Genomic DNA, 18,162 nt, shown 5'->3' on the forward strand with positions numbered 1-18,162 from the left:
TTCCTTAGAAAAGTGGATCAAAGAATCTGTGTTAGCATTCCTCTTGTGTGCTCTTGTTGTTGGTCTTTCACCTACACAGCAGCTGCTAGCAACATTGTTGTTACACATATACATAGTAGATACCTCATAAATGCGAATTCAATTGAATCTCAGTTTTACTGATTAAATAGGCACACCTCTCATAAGGCAACAAATGCAGGTAGACCACTTAGGTAGTCCCTTCTGGCACCATGGCTTAAAGGGGACCCTATCTCAAGTTATTGAAATGTTGAGATAAAAAAGTTTAGGTTTCCCTTGATTTTTGTTGACTATTTTCTTAATCTTTTCCAAATAAGATCCCCTTGTAGTATCTTTCCTACTAAGTAAGCATCAATTCAAATTGTTTTGTTATGATGAGATTTTGTGATAATGCACTGTTTCTTGGTTTGATGAAGCTTGGTACCTCTGGATCCCCTTTTGTATCGGATTTGATTCTTTTTTGTCAGTAGTTTGAGAATTCAGTTGAATTTTGTTCAGGTAGTCAGGAGGATCTTAAAAACAAGAACAGTGAAGAAAGTAGAAAAGTAATTACTTTATAATCTTAGGTCACAAATATTTTATGACCTCAACTGTGAGGAGTGTAGTTTAGTGAAATGATTTAGAATTAGAGGTCTTGGGTTTAAATCCCAACTTTTTCACTTTCAGTCTGTATGATCTTGGATACAGCACTTCCTCTCTGACTTCAATTTCCCATTTATAAAAGAAATAAGTTTGATTAGATGATTTCTGATGTTCCTTTCAGCTATAAATCATATGAAAGCAACCAGGATGGTAAGGCTACTAGAGACTATGTCCTTATAAAGATTAGTTGAAAGAATTGGGGACAATTAGCCTGGAGAAGAAAAGATATGGGATAAAGAAGGGCTGTAACTGATATCTTCAAATGTTTGAAGGACTTTGACTTTTTCTGCTTGGCCCCAGCAGCCAGAACTAGGAGCACTGAGATGTTGCATATTTAATATTAATTTAGGGAAAATGTATTTAACAACTAGTCATTTCAGTTGTGTCTGATTCTTTATAGCCCCATTTGGTGCTTTCTTAGCAGAGATACTGGAGCGGCTTGCCATTTCTCCAGCTCATTTTACAGATGAGGAAACTGAGTTAAATGGGTTAAGTGATTTGCCCAGGGTCACACAACTACTTGTGTCTGAGGCCAGATTTGAATTCAGGAAGATGTGTCTCATTCCAGAGCGGGCACTCTCTCCACTGCACCACCTAGCTGCCCCTTAACTATTAATGCTGCCCTTAAGTGCAAGACTGCCTTGGAAGAGAATCAGTCAACAACTGTTGCATAAGCACAAACTGTGTGCTTGGTGAGCAGCTAAGAGGCACAATGAGTAGAACACTGGGCCTGCAGTTAGGAAGATCTGAATTCATATCTGGCCTTAGATACTTGCTGTGTGCCCCTGGGCAAGGCACTTAAACCCTATTTGCCTCAGTTCCTCATCTGTAAAATGGGGCCACACTGGAAAAGGAAATGACAAACCACTCCATCATCGTTGCCAAGAAAACCCCATCGACAATCATGTAGAGTCAGACACAACTGAACAACAGTGTGCCAGGTATGGTGCTAAGTGTTGGGGATACACTTAAAAAGAATTAAACAATCCTTACTCTTCAGGAGCTTAGATTCTACTGGAAGAGAAGTGTATATGTAGAATAAATACAAAATAAATATAAGACTGCTGAGGGGGAGGGTACTAGCAGATGGGGCATCAGGAAAGGCTTTCATGTGGAAGTTGGTGCTTGATTTGGAGGAAGCGAGTATATCTTCGAGGTTGGAAATGGGGATTTTTATGGGAGAGAGTTCTTTTCACACATGGAGATGGCCAGGGCAGGAGCCTGGGATGACATGGGAGATGGAGTGTCATATGTGAGCAACATTTAGGTTAGGTTGTTTCATTTAAAGGAGAAACATATGCTATACCAGTTTACTGATAGTGGGGAAGTGTTGCTTAAATAAAATAGTGATATAGTGTTACAGATGTAAAAAGATTGTTCTAAGATATCCTGGAACAGTTAATTCAGTAAAATTCCAAAAAGATGAGCCACCTGATTTAAGTGAAATAAAAGCATCTGGAAATTTTCTCACTGGGATAAAAATTACGAGCATGGTTAGTTTTCATCCATCAGAGCACTAGGTCATTGTGAACTGGAATTAAGAATTTTTCCTTTGTAATAGGGTTGCACATGGATTGGCATTCAGGGGAACTGAGGTGAATTTTAATAATTTTTAGATAGTAGTTTTTTAAATGTCACAACCTTAGATGGCTATCTAAGGCTGTGTTGAGATAATTAAATTCTAGTTGCCCCAGTAATCCTCAGAGCTACAGATGGAATTGTCTTTGTATTAGAATTGAAGAGGAGAAAATGTCCTGATGTTAAAAGAGAAAGCCAGGAAGGGAGGGGGGAGGAAGCAATCTGCAAGCTATAGGCCAGTGAACATGACTTTGATGGCTGGCCAAATTCTAGAGTGTATTACCAAAGGAATGGCTGGAGAACATTTTAAAAAGGAAGCAGTGATTATAAAAAGAAGCCAGCTTGGCTTCCTCATTATCATCACATAATGATAGCTACCGTTTATGTAGTGCTTTTAAGGTTTGAAAGAGCTTTGCAGATACCTCATTTTATGCTCATAACCACCCTGGGAGATAGGTGCTATTACTGTTTCCATTTTGTGATGAAGAAACTGAGGCACACAGTTAAGTGACTTGGCCAGGGTCACATAGCTAGGAAGTATCTGAAGGGAGATTTGAATTCAAATCTTCCTGACTCTAGGTCCATGCTCTATTCACTGTGCCACAAAACAGGTCATGTGAGACTAACTTATTTCCTTTTTTGATAGTTACTGAATTGATTCCCTTTTTTGACAGTTACTGCAGGGGAATGCTGTAGATATAGCTTGGTGAAACATTTATTAAAGTCTTCATGATATTCATGTGGGAAAGATAGAAGGATGCGGAGTAGTTCGGTAGTCTTCAAATGAGAGCTGTGGAATGACTCAAGGGGTATGTGATCAGTTATTTGGAGGATGGGAAGAAGGGTTATAATCCCTTTTCCCTCTCTTCTCATAGCCAATCTTAAGTCTATCTCTAGCAAAACTCTACTGCCACCTTCAGCATTCAGCTTTTTTGCCCTCCTCTTGCTGCCAGGCTCCTGTGGGACTACTGTGGGAATGGGCCCCTTAAGATGGTTCTGACCTAACCCCCTCCAGTACCCTGCAGCGGCTACAGGCTTTCCCCACCCCCTCCTCCTCTTGGCTGCAGCAGGGGCCCCTCAGCAGGAAAGTTTTACTGTCAGACAGTGGTTGGTGATACTAAGTGGTTGGTGAGTAAGCCCTTTCCATTCAAGTGTTTCATTTTTTGGTAGGAAAGGATGAGTAGCACAGTAGGAGCAGGCATGGCTGTGTTGTGATTATATTATACTCCCCTACTTGCATTTAAAGCCCTTTACAACCTGCCTTTACTGGGGTTATTTATTACACGTTACTACCTGTAGTGCACTCTTCGATCCAACCAAACTGACCAAACTGTTTCTCGCCCATGACATTCCATCTCCCATCTGCAGCCTTGCACAAACTCTCCGACCTCCCTGGAATGCACTTCATCCTTACCTCTGCTTTTTGAAATACCCCAAATTGTCTTCAAAGTTCAGCTCAAACACTGTCTCTTATAGATGAGGCCTTTTGTGATCTTCGAGTTCCTGGTGCCTTCTTCACCCCATTACCCTGCATTTTATTTTGCATATACTAGAATGTGTCACATTTTCACCTACTTTAGAATGCAAGTGGCTTGCTGTCAGAGACTTCCATCCTGCCCCTGCTGCCATTGTATCCCCAGCCCCTAGTGCAGTGCTGAAAGCCTGTGGTAGCCACTTGGTTGTTGGTTGATTGACTGACTGGGTGTTAAAAGGACTTAGCTGTGGTATTTGCAAGCTGTATGTCCCTGGGAAAGTCACTTCATTATGAAGTTTTCTTGTCCATAAAGTGGGGATAATAATATCTACTTCACAGGATTGTTGTGAGGCTAAAATAGGATAATGAATGTCAAGTACTTTGTAAACCTTAAATTGCTTTGTGAATGTCAGTTAAGATGATGATAACCTCTAAGGGCCTTTCCAACTCAGAGTATGTGATTTCTCTGTGAAAGGCATTGAACTATAACAAGAAGAGGGAAGTAAATGGGGGAGAAATGACATTTATGTGTTATCTAAAATGATGGATGTACTTCTCTCATTAACTCACATGATAAAACTTATGAAATTCCTGTAATTCCTCTGTCCTGATAGCCTACATGCCAAAGAGCATTAACAGTTTTTATATTCAGTTCTTATGATGGCTTAGTGTCTGACCTTGGAGATTTGACATTTTTCTGCCTCATTGTAGAATCTGAAGAATATATGCAATTAGACATTAGTAGGATTAGAATGAATTAATGTTCATCATAGCCTTCTTATTTGAAGGGTTTTTGCATGAGAAAGATCAGTTTTTCCTAGCATATTTCAATGTCTTTCTTTAATAAATTTGATTTAAAGTAACTGTGAGATCCAAGTCTTAACAAAAAAAGTGCTGAAAATTAAAAAATGTCCTTCCCTAAGTTATTATTGGTTTGTCTTAATACAGTTGTCTCATTATGCAAAATAAAATAAACTAATCAGATCTTGAAATGAATGCATACAAGTGACCTGGAGGAATATGAACTACATACTGGAGCAAACCACTTTGATTAATTTAAAATTTTAAAATTCCATGTGTGCAGATTGAATGTAAATCTAATTCTATATTTAAAATTGTTCTTATAATGGATAGGGAAGTTATATTAATTTTACAGATGAAATTATTCAGAAGAAACTGAAACACAAAAGGATGAAGTAACTTGTCAGAGATTATACCCTAAATTAAAAAAAAATTAATGATGTGTTTTGTTTTTACTTCTACATTTCCCACTGTCTCCTTCTCTCATATTGTCCTAGAGAGCCATTCATTACAATGAAGAATTTTTAAAAGGAAGAAAAAAAGTTAAACATAACTAACCTGTAGAGCTGTGATACTTGACCTCATCCCCAGTGCCAGCCCCAGGCTTGCATGGGAGGAGAGAAGGCCTGGGTTCTACCTTCCTGGGTAGCACAGATTATCTGAGACAGTGTACTGTGATTGGGTCCCTTACTTAGAGAGGAGAAACATGGGGCACAGAACAGTTAATAGTGTATTAACTGTGTGCCTCATAGCACACAGCCCATATTCAAGCACTAAGTAGAAATTGGCTGGTGGTTTTCATTTCCTTTGGCTCATATGTTTTCAAACTGGTAGCTGTTATAAGTGCTGGAGGCACTTGGATCATATATGGATCATATATATTTACTAGCTGTGTCACCCTGGACAAGTTACCTGAATTTGAATCCTGCCTCAGACACTTCCTAGTTTTGTGACTCTGGGTAATTCATTTAACTGTTTTCTGCCTCGGTTTCCCCATCTGTACAATGTACTTTTAATAAAAGTGCCTACCTCACAAGATTGTTATGAAGATCAAATGTGTAAACATGTGTAAACATGTTAACATGTGTAAAGTGCTTTATAAATCGTAAAGCAGCATAGAAATGCCAGCTGCTATTCATTATCATCACCATCATCAGAACAGGGCTTTGGTATTGGTACCTTGCAGTGTTGTAAGATGGCAGGCTAAGCCATTCAAATGTATGCATCTCACAGACTTTGTTCTCAGGTTCTGCACAGTGCTTGTCAGAAATATGTCTAGGCTGCTTGAAAGAAACTATCAATTCAAAATGGACAGCTACAAGGTAGGCCAAGAAGATTGCAGCTAAAGAAAGGAAAGTCAAAATGAGAAATTTTTAAAAGTTGTGAAGGCCAAAAAAAATGTGAAACAAATATCAAGCATAAGCATAGTGTGAAGAAGCTCCAAAAGACAATTTGCTCCAAAGACATATCCTAAGATGGGGGTAGCCTAGAAGACAGCGCCTGCTTCTACCAAAGGTCTGTACCAAAAAAATTCCCACTAAGAACGTCAAGGGCTAAAAGAAAGCCCAGATCAGAAGGATCTGAAAGCCTAAGGCTAGAAGGGGCCAGCCCAGAAGGTACCAGCCCAAAAAGCAGCTTCCCCAAATATCTAAAAATAAGAGGCTGCCAGACATCAAATAAAGATGAACTTTGACTTGAAACTAATATATTGTAGCACAACAACCAACACACAGAAAGCTGCCAACACAGGTTCTTTTGATCTGCTTTACTAAGGAAAGCAACGTTAAGGGGTTAACAATCTTACTTAAATCAAACATATATATATAAACTCAGTTCAGGAGGAAAAGCCAGCAACCTGAGCTTCAGAGCAAATACAAACAAACTACAAGCATACACAACATAAACAGACCAAATCACAATTCATAGTTACCAGGAAAGCATCAACATCTAGGTTTACAAGCTGGGTGTCTCTTCAAACAGCCCAGAGTCCTACGCCACTGTTCCAGTGACTGAGAGCCCCAAGGGAAAACACCAACCTCTGGGTTTATATATCCTGTTCAGGGTCAAAGGGTGTCACAATATGTGACACAAACCCAGGTGGCCTAAAAGCCTCTGGCATCAAAAACATGTGACTCAAACCCATGCAAACCAGGCTTTTCCTTGAGGGAAGGAGGTCATCAAAGACTCCTGATCCAATCAAAGAAACAAAGGCCAGACTCTTCAATGGCACTTGATTAAACAAGTGCTAAAAGAGAAAGCAATAAAAGAAAGTCCCACCTTAATTACTGATACATACATATGTACATACATGAAAAAGTCTGATATTCACAGTCATGTGTGCTCCCCTGCAAAGAAGCAGGAGAAGGTATCTTTATCGCTTCTCTTCTTTGGGACCAAGCTTGGTCATTACGATTTTCATTATTCAATTTTGGTTGTTTTGTTGTTCTTTCCATTTACATCATTGTAGTTATTGTTTGTGTTGTTTTCCAGGCTCTACTTATTTCACTGTGCCTTGGTTCATGTTTTTTTCATGCTCCTCTATATTTATTATATACTTTTCATCTTTTTCCCTTTGCTGGGTATGAGGTGAAATCTCAGGTACACCCCCTATTAATGTTGTATCCAGGTTCTTTTCCTACTAAGCAAAAAGGTTTTAGCTTGGAGAGCTTTAAGATTAATGGTTCTGCTGAAAGATGAATCAAATTTCCAGAGGTTGAAAGATTATCTTTTATTGGAAGATAATTTTTACATCACAACTTCTAGCGGTTGTATTCCTCTTGAGTTTTGTGCCCTGACCAGTAGTTTCTTCTTTCTTTTTCTTCTTTCCCAGGCCTTTTAGTCATTTTTTTCCCTCATGTATTTTATTAAGCATGTGCCATGACGTGCCTTGCTTTAGTGGTAATTGCATCCTTTAAAAGTTGGAAGAAACAAGTGGAAATTCTGTCCTAGAGCTGATTGTCAGTAACAGGGAGTAAGTGGTTGCTAGGAGAGAAATGATGGGAAACCCAGGGTAAGTGATCATTCCCTCCTAGATTTTGTGATGGAGAAGGAAAGAAAATCTGGGCATAGCCTGGCAAACACTCTAGGTTTGGGGAAGGCATATTTCAAAGGAAAGATAAGTAGGATCCCATTTTTAAGAAGAAGAGAACAGAGTACAAACTATACACTAGAGAATTTTGTTTCCTAGGAAAATTCTAGAACAAACCATTAATAAGATGGTTAGTGAATACCTAGAAAAGGAAGCTGTGATTACAGAGCACCAGTATTGCTTCATCAAGAATTAAGACATGTCAAACTAACTTTATTAACTTTTTAAAATATGGTTACTAAACTAGTAGTTGAAGGAAATGCTGTGGATGTGGTTAACCCAGATCTTAGCAAAGCTTTTTTGATAAAGGATCTTTTACTAGTCTTTTGGGATAGACTCTGAACTAGTTGGGTAGCAATCATACTTAAAGAGAATATTTGTTATCGGTTCCATGTCATCATGGCAGGAGTAGTAGAGTACCTGAGGAATCTACTTTGGCTGCTGAGCTGTTTAACACTTTTACCAGTGACTTGGCTAACGGCCTAGATGGTATTGTCATTAGTTTTGCAGATGTCACAGTGCTGGAAGACATAGCTAACATGGTGGTTAATAGTCAGGATCTTAAAAGATGTTGACAAGCTAAAGCATTAGACTGAATCAAAGAAGATGAAATTTGATAGGGACAAACGTAAAGCCTTACTCTTGAGTACAGAAATCAACTTCGCAAGTATGAGATGGGGGAGTCATGGTTTGATAGGCATTCTGAAAAAGATCTGGAGGTTTTGGTGAACTGCAAAATCATTATGAGTCAGCAGTGATGTAGAAGTCAAGAGAAGACTAGCTTCTAGAAATTGGAAGGTGATAGTTTCCCTGTGCTCTGTCCTTGTCATACCTTTTCTAGAGTATTGTGTTCAGTTCTGGGCACCATGGTTTAAGGAGGATATTGGTAAGCTAGAGAATGTTCAAAGGAAGACAGCCAAGATTCTAATAGATCTTGAATCTGTGCCATATGAGAATCATTTAAGAGACTGGGCTTGTTTAACCTGGAGAAGAGAAGACTTGAGGGATTTGATAGCTATCTTCAAGTATTTGAAGGGTTGTCATGTGGAAATGGAATTAGATTTATCCTGTGTATCTCTGGAGGACAGAATAAGAAGCAATTGGTAGAAGTTGCAAAGAGGCCAATTTTAGGTTTGATTTCAGGAAAAACTTCCAAACAATTATTCCAATTCAAAAATGGAATGTATCATCTAGAGATTTTCTGGGTTCCCCTTCCTTAAAGATCTTCTAGCAGGTGCTAAATGATTTCTTGCTTGATATATTCTTTCTCCTTGTTGGAGATTCTTTTCATGTATGGATTGGACTAGATGGACTTCGAAGTCTTTTCCAACTCTCAAATTTTGTGATTCTGTGAATGGCATTGTATGTAATACAAAAGAATATAATATGTTATACCTTCCATACATGCACAAACAACCCAGTTAGGGAAACACTGTACACAAATGAAGCAGTTAAGTAATAATACCTGGTTTGAGATTTGAGAAGAGGAGGAAACTAGAGGGTGAATGGATCTGTTAAAGAAGGTCTTATAAAAGAAGTAAAACTTGAGCTAGGATCTGTGGGATAGATAGGATTTAGATGAGGAGAAAGGACATTTCAGTTGGAAGGAGAAGTATGACTTTAGTCTTGGAGTCTAGACTGAACATGATTTTTGGAGGGGCGTGTCTAGATTGACCAAAACAGAGAGGTCGTCAGCACCTCTAACAGTGCCTGGCATATAACATATATATCATATCATATCATAACATATATATCATATCATATCATATCTGCATGATATATATCATAATATAATTTATGCAATATATAATATAATAATAACTGTGTTATTCGTTGATCTTGAATGGGGGAGATAAGGTTGGGTAAGCAGGGTACACCTGGATTGTGGAGGGCCTTGAGTGGCAGATTGAAGAGTTGTGTTTTATCTTGTAAGCAGTTTTGTTGCTTGGTCATTTCAATTGTGTCTGATTCTTACTAAAAATTTTTTGAGCAAGAGAATGACATGATTAAATAGGTATTTTAGAAAGATTGATCTAGTGGTGGTATTTTGGATCTATTAGAAAAGGTTAGCTTAGAAAGGGAAGGGACTGGAGGCAGGGGAACCATGTAGAGGTCTATCTAAGGAGTTAAGCATGAAGTGATAAGAACTTAGACTGCAGCGGTCACATTAAGAATAGAAAGAAAAGAGACCAGCCAAGATGACGGAATAGAAGAAAGCAATAGAACCTAGCTCCCCCTACAACTACTCCAGTAATGATCTAAGAAGAATGTTGGACAGAGTAGTGATTGGGAAAAATAAGGAGAAACTACAGTAGGCAATTTTTCCAATCCAAATCACAAATTTCAGTTTATAGTTGTGACCAAGCCAGGAACCATAAAACAAGGGTGAGCCAGGATTATGGATTCAGCATCCAGAGCTCAGAGCACAAAGCTGACCATAGACTCAGCTTTGGGCCCAAGCCAACAGCAAGGAGTCACATAAAGCTTTGAGGTAGGTCAGCAGGATGCCCAGGCCTGTAAATGGGGACTAAGAAAGACTCAGTGCCCCAAGCTCTGAGCTAGGCTAGTAGCACTAATATGCCTAGTGCCAATCACAGACTTAATCCCAAGTCTACAATGAAAGGTCCTCCAGTGGGTCCAAGAGTCTGGGCTCAGAGCCCCCTAACTTAGTATTGGCCAGAGTAGATCTTGGACTCAGAGATCTAGGAAAGCAGCACAAGGGTGTCTCCCAGAGGGACTGTGTTCACAGATTCAGCCCCAGCTAGTCCATCAGTGATGGATTGTCCAAAGCAGATCTCTGGAAAAAATGATACTGCTTGCCCACAAGAGCAGTTAGACTTTTTAGAAAAAATGTTGTGTTTTTAAAATTGAGTTTAAAAGGTATTATAAAATGAAATGAGAGCAATAGAGGGAAGAAATGAGTTGATGAAACATGCTACCCACCTCACGGTGAGGGTGATGGACTTAGATTGCAGAGTGAGACATTTTTTCAGAGATGGCCAAGATAGGAATTTGTTTTGCTCGACTATACAGATTTGTAACAGGAGTCTTGGTTTTCTTTCTCATTGGGGGAGAAGAGGACATGGGTAGGAGAGAAGACGGACTTTCATTGATTTAAAAAAAAATGAAAGAAGAGCTATGGAGGAGAGACTTGAAATGAAAATTGGAATAAGAGATAGAAAATCTTGCCAAGTAACAGATTCACTAAAAATTAAGAGTGGACCAAACAGAAGTTAATGACTACATGAGACAATAAGAAATAATAAAACAAAGTTATATGATTGAAGAAATAGAAGAAAATATAAAGTATCATGTAAAAAATAATTGACCTGGAAAATAGATCAGGTAGAGAGAATTTAAGAATCATTGGACTACCTTTTTAAAGTAATGAACAAAACAAAAAAAAAGAGGCTGGATATCATGTTCAAGAAGTCATGAAAGAAAAGTAGGGCAAAGTGAAAAAAGAAAGAATCCACTGATCACTCTGAAAGGAACTTCAAGAAGAAAACTCCTAAGAATGTTACCGCCCAAATCTAGAGTTTCTAGTCAAAGGAAGGATACCATAAGCAATCAGGAAGCGTTTAAGCCCTAAGAAACTATAGTCAGGATCATGTATGATTTAGCAGCTACAACCATAAAGGAGCAGAGTGTATGGGATACAGTATTCCAGAAAGCATTCGGTGTATGTCTATAATCAAGAATAATTTACCCAGAAAAACAGTATAACCTTACAGTGGAATAGAACGTAATAGAGGACTTCCCAGCATCCTTGATGAAAAGACTAGAGCTTATTAGAAACTTTTTAATATAAACACAGGAGTAAAGAGAATCATAAAAAGATGAATACAAGTGAGCAATCAGAAAGACCTTTGTAAGGGTGAAGTGTTTACATTCAAAGGGGATAGAGATCAGGAAAGAAAATGATACAAGAGTCCTGTAAGAACAGTGATAGCAGCAGGGGTCATAGAAGGAATCAAATAAGATGGAGGCTCTAGGCATGGTTTCTGTTTTGCTTTATCTTAAAAGGAGAAAGTAAAGGGACAATGTGTGTGTGGGGGGGGTACATTTTTTTTAAAAAGGTAGGGAAGAAATGGGGAGAGGCTTCTTACCAAGGGATGAAAGTATATGTTTATATAAACAAAGAAGTGGGGAGGGGAGAAGTGCATCTCTTAAACCTCACTTTGAACTGATGGTGCAGAGTGCAGTGAGCAAAACCAGGAGAACAATTCATACTATAATAGCAGTATTGTAAAAACAAAGATTTTGAAAGACTTAGGAACTCTGATCAATTCAGTGATACCCATGATTCCAGAGGACTCAGAAATCAGAGGACAGGTTCAAACTCCGCTTGTGATACTTAAAAGCTGTGTAACCCAGATCCAGTCACTAAATCTCCCAGGGCCTTCACCCCTCCCCTTGAAAGTGGTTAGACTAGCTAGCCTCTGAGGTCCCCCCCAGCTTTAGATCTAAAAGTCTATGAACCATTTGTTAAATACTAGGTACTGTGCTGGACTCTGGGGATACAAGCCCCCAGAAGCTTACTATTGGACTGATCCTTGTTCCTCTCAGCAGGAGTACACAGCTGGGAATGATAACTCTTCAGGAGAGAAGCAGGTTTCAGTTAAGATAATGATGTGAAGGAAAGAGAGAAGGAAAAGTTGTAAGATTAAGGGGAATTTGCCTACAGTGGAACAGGAATTCCACAAGGCATGGTAGAAGGAAGCTAGCAGAAGGGATGAATTGGGGAGGGCAAACTTAGGTTAGGGAGAGAATGTGAATTCAAGGCTTATAAAAGTCAGATCCTAAGGGAATTGGTTTACACTGGAAGCAGTGGTTAAGGAGAGTTCAAATGAAGGAACTTGGAAGGAAACAAGAATGGGGCTTCATGTCAATGTTCCAAACAGAATAGTGGCCAGTTTGAGAAATCCTAATTGGTTTGTGTTTTTTCCATCTTTTTGCTTCCTTTCTCTCTTCTGTCATAAGAATTGTGAGAAGCAATAATTATGTTAGTAATAATTGTGGGAAGATTTTCAGATACTTTAGAGAATAGATTTGTTTAAATATCACATTTTTCATTTTAGTATCAATCAGCTGTTATATTTGAGGACATTTAGTGACTCTTTGAAAATTATTTTTAAAATGTTATTAACTCCCAAACTTCAGTGGAAAGTCTGGGGAACTAAAGAATAGTAAGTAAGACTACCAGAATTGTTGAGCTATGTTGACATTATTTATTCTGATTAGGTAAATCAAGCAACAGACACCATTTTGGGAGATGTAAGTAAGGAGGACTTTGTTATCCTTTTTAGAGTTTAGTTTCCCAGGCTCCATGGCCATGACAATCTCTAGTTTCCAGGTGTTAGATAATATTTCCCAGGCGTATGACTTGTAAACATCTCCACGGTTGCGCAGTGAGATATAAGGGTGACATAATGTGATACTTAACTACACTTGTGCTGAATGACAGTATTGCTAAAGTTAACTTGTGAGGCTATTGCTGGCAATGTGCCTTCTTTGTCTGTTGCCCTATAAAGCAAGCGGGCACTGGTCAGTAAGTGGGGAACCCATTTGGGATTTGGGTAATGCATAGAGGAATGCATGTACCTGCCTCAGCCAGCCTGAATTGAGACTTGAGGGAATTTAGTGGAGCGCACAAGCTAGAATGCTGTGCCTATCTCAATTGACCTCGATGAGGCATTGGGGTAGTTGGTTCCCCCTCACCCCTCTCACTGGTGCATGCAAGAAGGGTGATTAGGGAATGCTGTAGGAGTTGGTGCTCCCATTATCAGCAACCCTTTTGAGTAGACTAATAAAGCAAGCTTATTAATCCCTCTGAAGCTGTCTTTCTGTACTTCCTGTCTGAACAGATCAAGAGTAAACCTGTTAGAGACTGGAGACCAAAAACTCCAGTGCCTCCCATGTGTTATTTGTGAAACAGGGGTTCTACACACGACAAGAAACCAAGAGATGATGTCTTACCTAGAATAGAAATCATGTGAATGTTAGGACAGAGCCTGGTTTCAAGGAAAAGTTCTGTGAATTGTAGTGTTTCTATTCAGTTGTATCAATAAAGAATACCAGCACGGATTTACTGAATTAACCATATTATATTAATACACAGAAATGCTTTCAGAGACATGTGTATGCCAGGAATAGTAGTGAAGAATGAATAGAGTGAATGTTGAATGAAAAATACTTTGGTTTTCCCTCCTGGCTGTACCTTGCTGCTGTCCCTCCTGCTCTTTGTTTTGTTCCTGTCATTCTCCTCCCACGTTCTTCATTAAGCACGGGAAGCCCTGTAGCTCTCTCCACAGTATCATTTGCCTTCACTTTCTGAAGGATAAAGAAACATAAGCTTGTGAAAGGAAAAGGTGATGCCAAGGGTAAACCTGCAAATTAATGCAAAACTTTCTCTGCTTAGTTAGTAAAAACATGCAACCAAATTTATGCAGAAACTTGATTTAAACTAAAAGAAACAATAGCTTTTGAGAACATTGAGTGCCATTTGCTTATTCAAAGTGTTAACACATTGTTACTCAGCTTGGTAGTTCAGTGATTAAATCATTGACTGTTGTAATGTTTGGGGGCGTAAGGAATATATTAGTCCTCTGTAATGGAGGGGAGATATATTTGTCAAACTCAGGCCTTGTTCTTTCAGAGGTAGCAACACTCCCTTGCAGAATTCTGTGAAGTTTTTGAAGTTGTAAAGTATTAGGTTTCATTACATTCATTGTAAAATCTAGCTATAGGCTTTTAGCATCTGTGTTCAGCTTTTGAAAATAAAAAGTTCAAATGGTTCCTCTATTTTTAAAAAAAAATTGTAAATAGTATTTTATTTTTTCCAATTACATTTAAAGATAGTTTTCAGCATGTTTTTTATAAGATTATGAGTTCCAAATTTTTCTCCTTCCCTCTCCCCAATGTCAAGCAGTCTGATATAGGTCATACTTATGCAAATCATTAGCCATGTTGTGAAAGAAATGATTTCTCTATTAATGAAATAGATTCTATGATTCTTTTAAAATTGTTTCTTAAGCAAAATACAAAAATGTTTTTGTTTGAGAGAGATCTGTAGAATTTTGCCTCCAAATTTGAACAATACACTTTTCACATATGGTAAGACATCACAAGATGAAGTGACTGTTGATACTTTTCACTTATCAGGTCTACCAGTCTGTCCTGAGCTGATGAGAGAGCGTATTCCTAAAACCAAAGATGTGGGACACTTTTTATCTGTCACTGGAACGGTCATTCGTACCAGTATGGTGAAGGTCCTGGAGTATGAACGGGATTACATGTGTAACAAATGCAAACATGTTTTTGTTGTCAAGGCTGACTTTGAGCAGTATTATACATTCTGCCGTCCATCATCATGCCCCAACAAAGAAGGCTGCAGTTCTTCTAAATTCACCTGTCTCTCAGGCTCAGCATCTTCTACACGCTGTAGAGATTATCAAGAAATAAAAATTCAGGAACAGGTAAGAAAACTGGGAAATATGGAAGGAAGGACATACATTAATTTGAAGAAATACAATCTTTTTTGCTCTTAATTATAGTAAGGCTCTCACTTTTTTTTTTAAGAGGATAGAGAGCTGGGCTCAAATAAGATAATGATTGTAAAATGCTGGCTAGCACATAGTAGATGCTATGTAAATTGTATCAGTGATGATGACGACAGAGAAGAAAATGATGATGACAACGACCTGGGTTCAAATCCAGCTTCAGACATTTATTAAGGGTGTGACTATCATTCAGCCTCATTTTCTTCATCTCTGAAACAGGGGTACTAATAACTAGTACTTCATAGAGTTGTTTAGAGACATAAATGAGATAATACATGTAAAGCTGGTTTTTAAGAAGAGCGACAATCAGATTAAATTAGGAAATTATTATAATAACCTACAGCTTTAATACACTTTGAGACTTTAATTTGGTATGATTTCCCTTCTCTTTTATTCCCATTTAACTTAGCTCATATTTTCTTCCCTTCTCATCTAGGTTATTATAGTAATTTCCTAACTTGTCTTTCTGCCTCCAGTCTTTTCTTTCTCTAACTTATCTTTAATTTCTCCCTAAGTAGTCTTGGTAGTTTTTTTAATCTGATTGTCCCTTGTCTTAAAAACCAGCTTCTCGTTTCCTATCAAATAAAGCATAAATTCCTGATCTTGGTTGGAGGCTCCTTCAAACTGCATTTCTGGCCTCATGTCATACCATTTTCCTTTCCATATCCTATACATTCCATTCTTGTCTTGTCCTCTTTCATCTCTGTGCCTATGCTTATGCTGCCCCACCCATCCCTGCATTTAATGGACTCTTCCTTTTTATCCTCTGTTGAATTTCTTCCCTTTAGTTCATGGTCCAAAGAAGGTACTACTTTCACAAAGACTTCCGTCTTCCACAATTGAAGGTAATCTCTTCATTCTAAAACTTCTCAGAGCACTTTCCCTGGACTTCTTCCTTATGTATATTTGTTACTGCTTTTTCTCCCCACTCCACTTACTTTGGACTCCCTTTTGGGAGCAGGGACCGTGTCATATTTTTGTATTTCTGATATCTTTTACAGTGGTTCACACATAGTAAGGACTTGAAAAAATTTGAAATAAAAACACCGTAAAATAATCCTCAATCTTAAAATTAACTGTGATTCATATTAGACAAACAGTTCTTTGAGAGATGGATTCTTTAATTTGACAAATAGAACTATTAGGATTTCACCAGATGACATTTTTCCCTTGGTTCCAGATCTGTGATTTCATTGGTTTGGGAAAACTACTGGTATAGAACTCCCTCTATCAATACAGATAGCCAACTGTTCTGCCAATTTATGTTTTTAGAGAGTTGCCTAGGTCACTAAGCATGACAGAGCCAATATGTATAAAAGATTATATGTTGAAGACTGGACTTGAACCCAGGTCTTCCTGAGTCCAGGACTGGCTTTTTATGTAAACCTATTAAATATCCTTTTTCTTTTTTTTTTCTCCTTTAGGTCCAAAGGCTATCTGTAGGAAGTATTCCACGATCTATGAAAGTCGTCCTAGAAGATGACTTGGTAGACAGTTGTAAATCTGGTGAGAATTAAGAGGAATTTCCTATTCGATATATGCCCTTTTTGCAAAGAACTTTTCATTTTCCATAACCTTTGAGATTATCAACCCTTATGTGGGGGTGGTAGAAATCAGGGGTGGAGAAGGGGAAGTGAAGCCTTCATAGGATCGTAGATTTAGAGCTGGAACAGACTTTACAGGCTGGTAACAATAATAATAATGCTAGCATTTATATAGCAGCACTTAAAGCTTTGCAAAGCACTTTAAAATATTACTTTATCCTCACAAAAACGCTGGGTGGTAGTATCCTCATTTTAAAAATGAGAAAACGGATGCAGACAGATATTAAGTGGCTTTCCCAGAGTCACACATCTAGTTATTGTCTGAGGCTGGATTTGAACTGGGGTCTCCCTGACTCTAAGCACTGTAATCTCTCCTGTGCCACCTAACATGTAACACAGTGTGTGGTACTTAGTGCTTAATAAGTGCTTAAGATATACTGTTGAGAATTTTGACATACTTCAGAGTGAAGTTTGTGGTTGTGGCATCTCACTTGGAGATTTATCAGATAAGCATTCAAGATGGACCAAAACATTGCTTTCTAGGATTTGAGGATTCCTGTTAGTATATTCATTATTAAAAGAATACTTTTGGGTAGAATACTCTTTTAATAAGTTTGGAAGAAACTTAAAATTACTACATTGTCTCCACATGTTTTGAAAAAAAAAAGTCTTTTGGTGCTCTATACAGGAGGAAATCACATTTTAAAAAATTCTTGACCTACATTAAGAACACATTAGCTATAGACTATATTTTCAAACCAATAAGTTGGAGGATGTTACTTAAGAGCCGTAGTGCCTGAAAGAGTAAATGCTAATTTGTGTTCTATGGTAACTGTATTTGAATGCACTCTCAGATATTTTAAATAAAATTTGCTTTTTTCACGTGCAGCGTTGGTGATTTCTGGAGTGGGGCCAGATATATACATATGTGTGTGTGTGTATGTCTGTAAACAATGTTTACTCCATTTGATGGGAGCTAGAACATAAGGCGCTGTTCAGCTCAGAACTAATCTCAGGGCTAGCAGAGCAATAAATTTCCAAAAACACCTTCCAAGGAAGTAAATAAGAATTAATAAATAAATTATCACCTACCTCTTCATTTTCCATTTCCTTCTTAGAGGCCACTACTACACCCCACTCTGTGGGGTTTACTGAAGGTCCTGAGGAGGCAGTACCAGCTCTAAGACAGCAGCTTTCTTAAGCTTCATTAGAGCATATGTAGGCATTATTCAGGGAGATAGCCCAGCCTAGTGGAAAGAGTGCTAGATTTCAATTTAGAGGGTCTGAGTTAAAATCCTGGATCTGCCACTTACCACTCGCTTGGGTGATCTCAGGCAAATCACTTAATTTCCTGCTGCCCCACTTTCCGTATTTGTAAATGGACAGTGTTGGACTAGAGGACCTCTAAGGTCTCTTCTAGTTCTAAATTTCTGATCCTGTGATCTTCTTTCTCCT

General features: G+C 38.3%; 1 protein-coding gene across 1 annotated transcript in view; it reads left to right on the forward strand.

Moving 5' to 3' along the window:
- The window catches only part of MCM9 (minichromosome maintenance 9 homologous recombination repair factor), a 175,911-nt gene that overhangs the window by 4,365 nt on the left and 153,384 nt on the right, over positions 1 to 18,162 (forward strand). Inside the window, exons 2-3 of the mRNA XM_036768640.1 lie at positions 14,766 to 15,079; positions 16,588 to 16,669. Coding sequence (XP_036624535.1) covers positions 14,766 to 15,079; positions 16,588 to 16,669 — 396 coding nt within the window. The remainder of the gene's footprint in view (positions 1 to 14,765; positions 15,080 to 16,587; positions 16,670 to 18,162) is intronic.

Source organism: Trichosurus vulpecula, chromosome 7 (assembly GCF_011100635.1).
Source record: "Trichosurus vulpecula isolate mTriVul1 chromosome 7, mTriVul1.pri, whole genome shotgun sequence".
NCBI lineage: Eukaryota > Metazoa > Chordata > Mammalia > Diprotodontia > Phalangeridae > Trichosurus > Trichosurus vulpecula.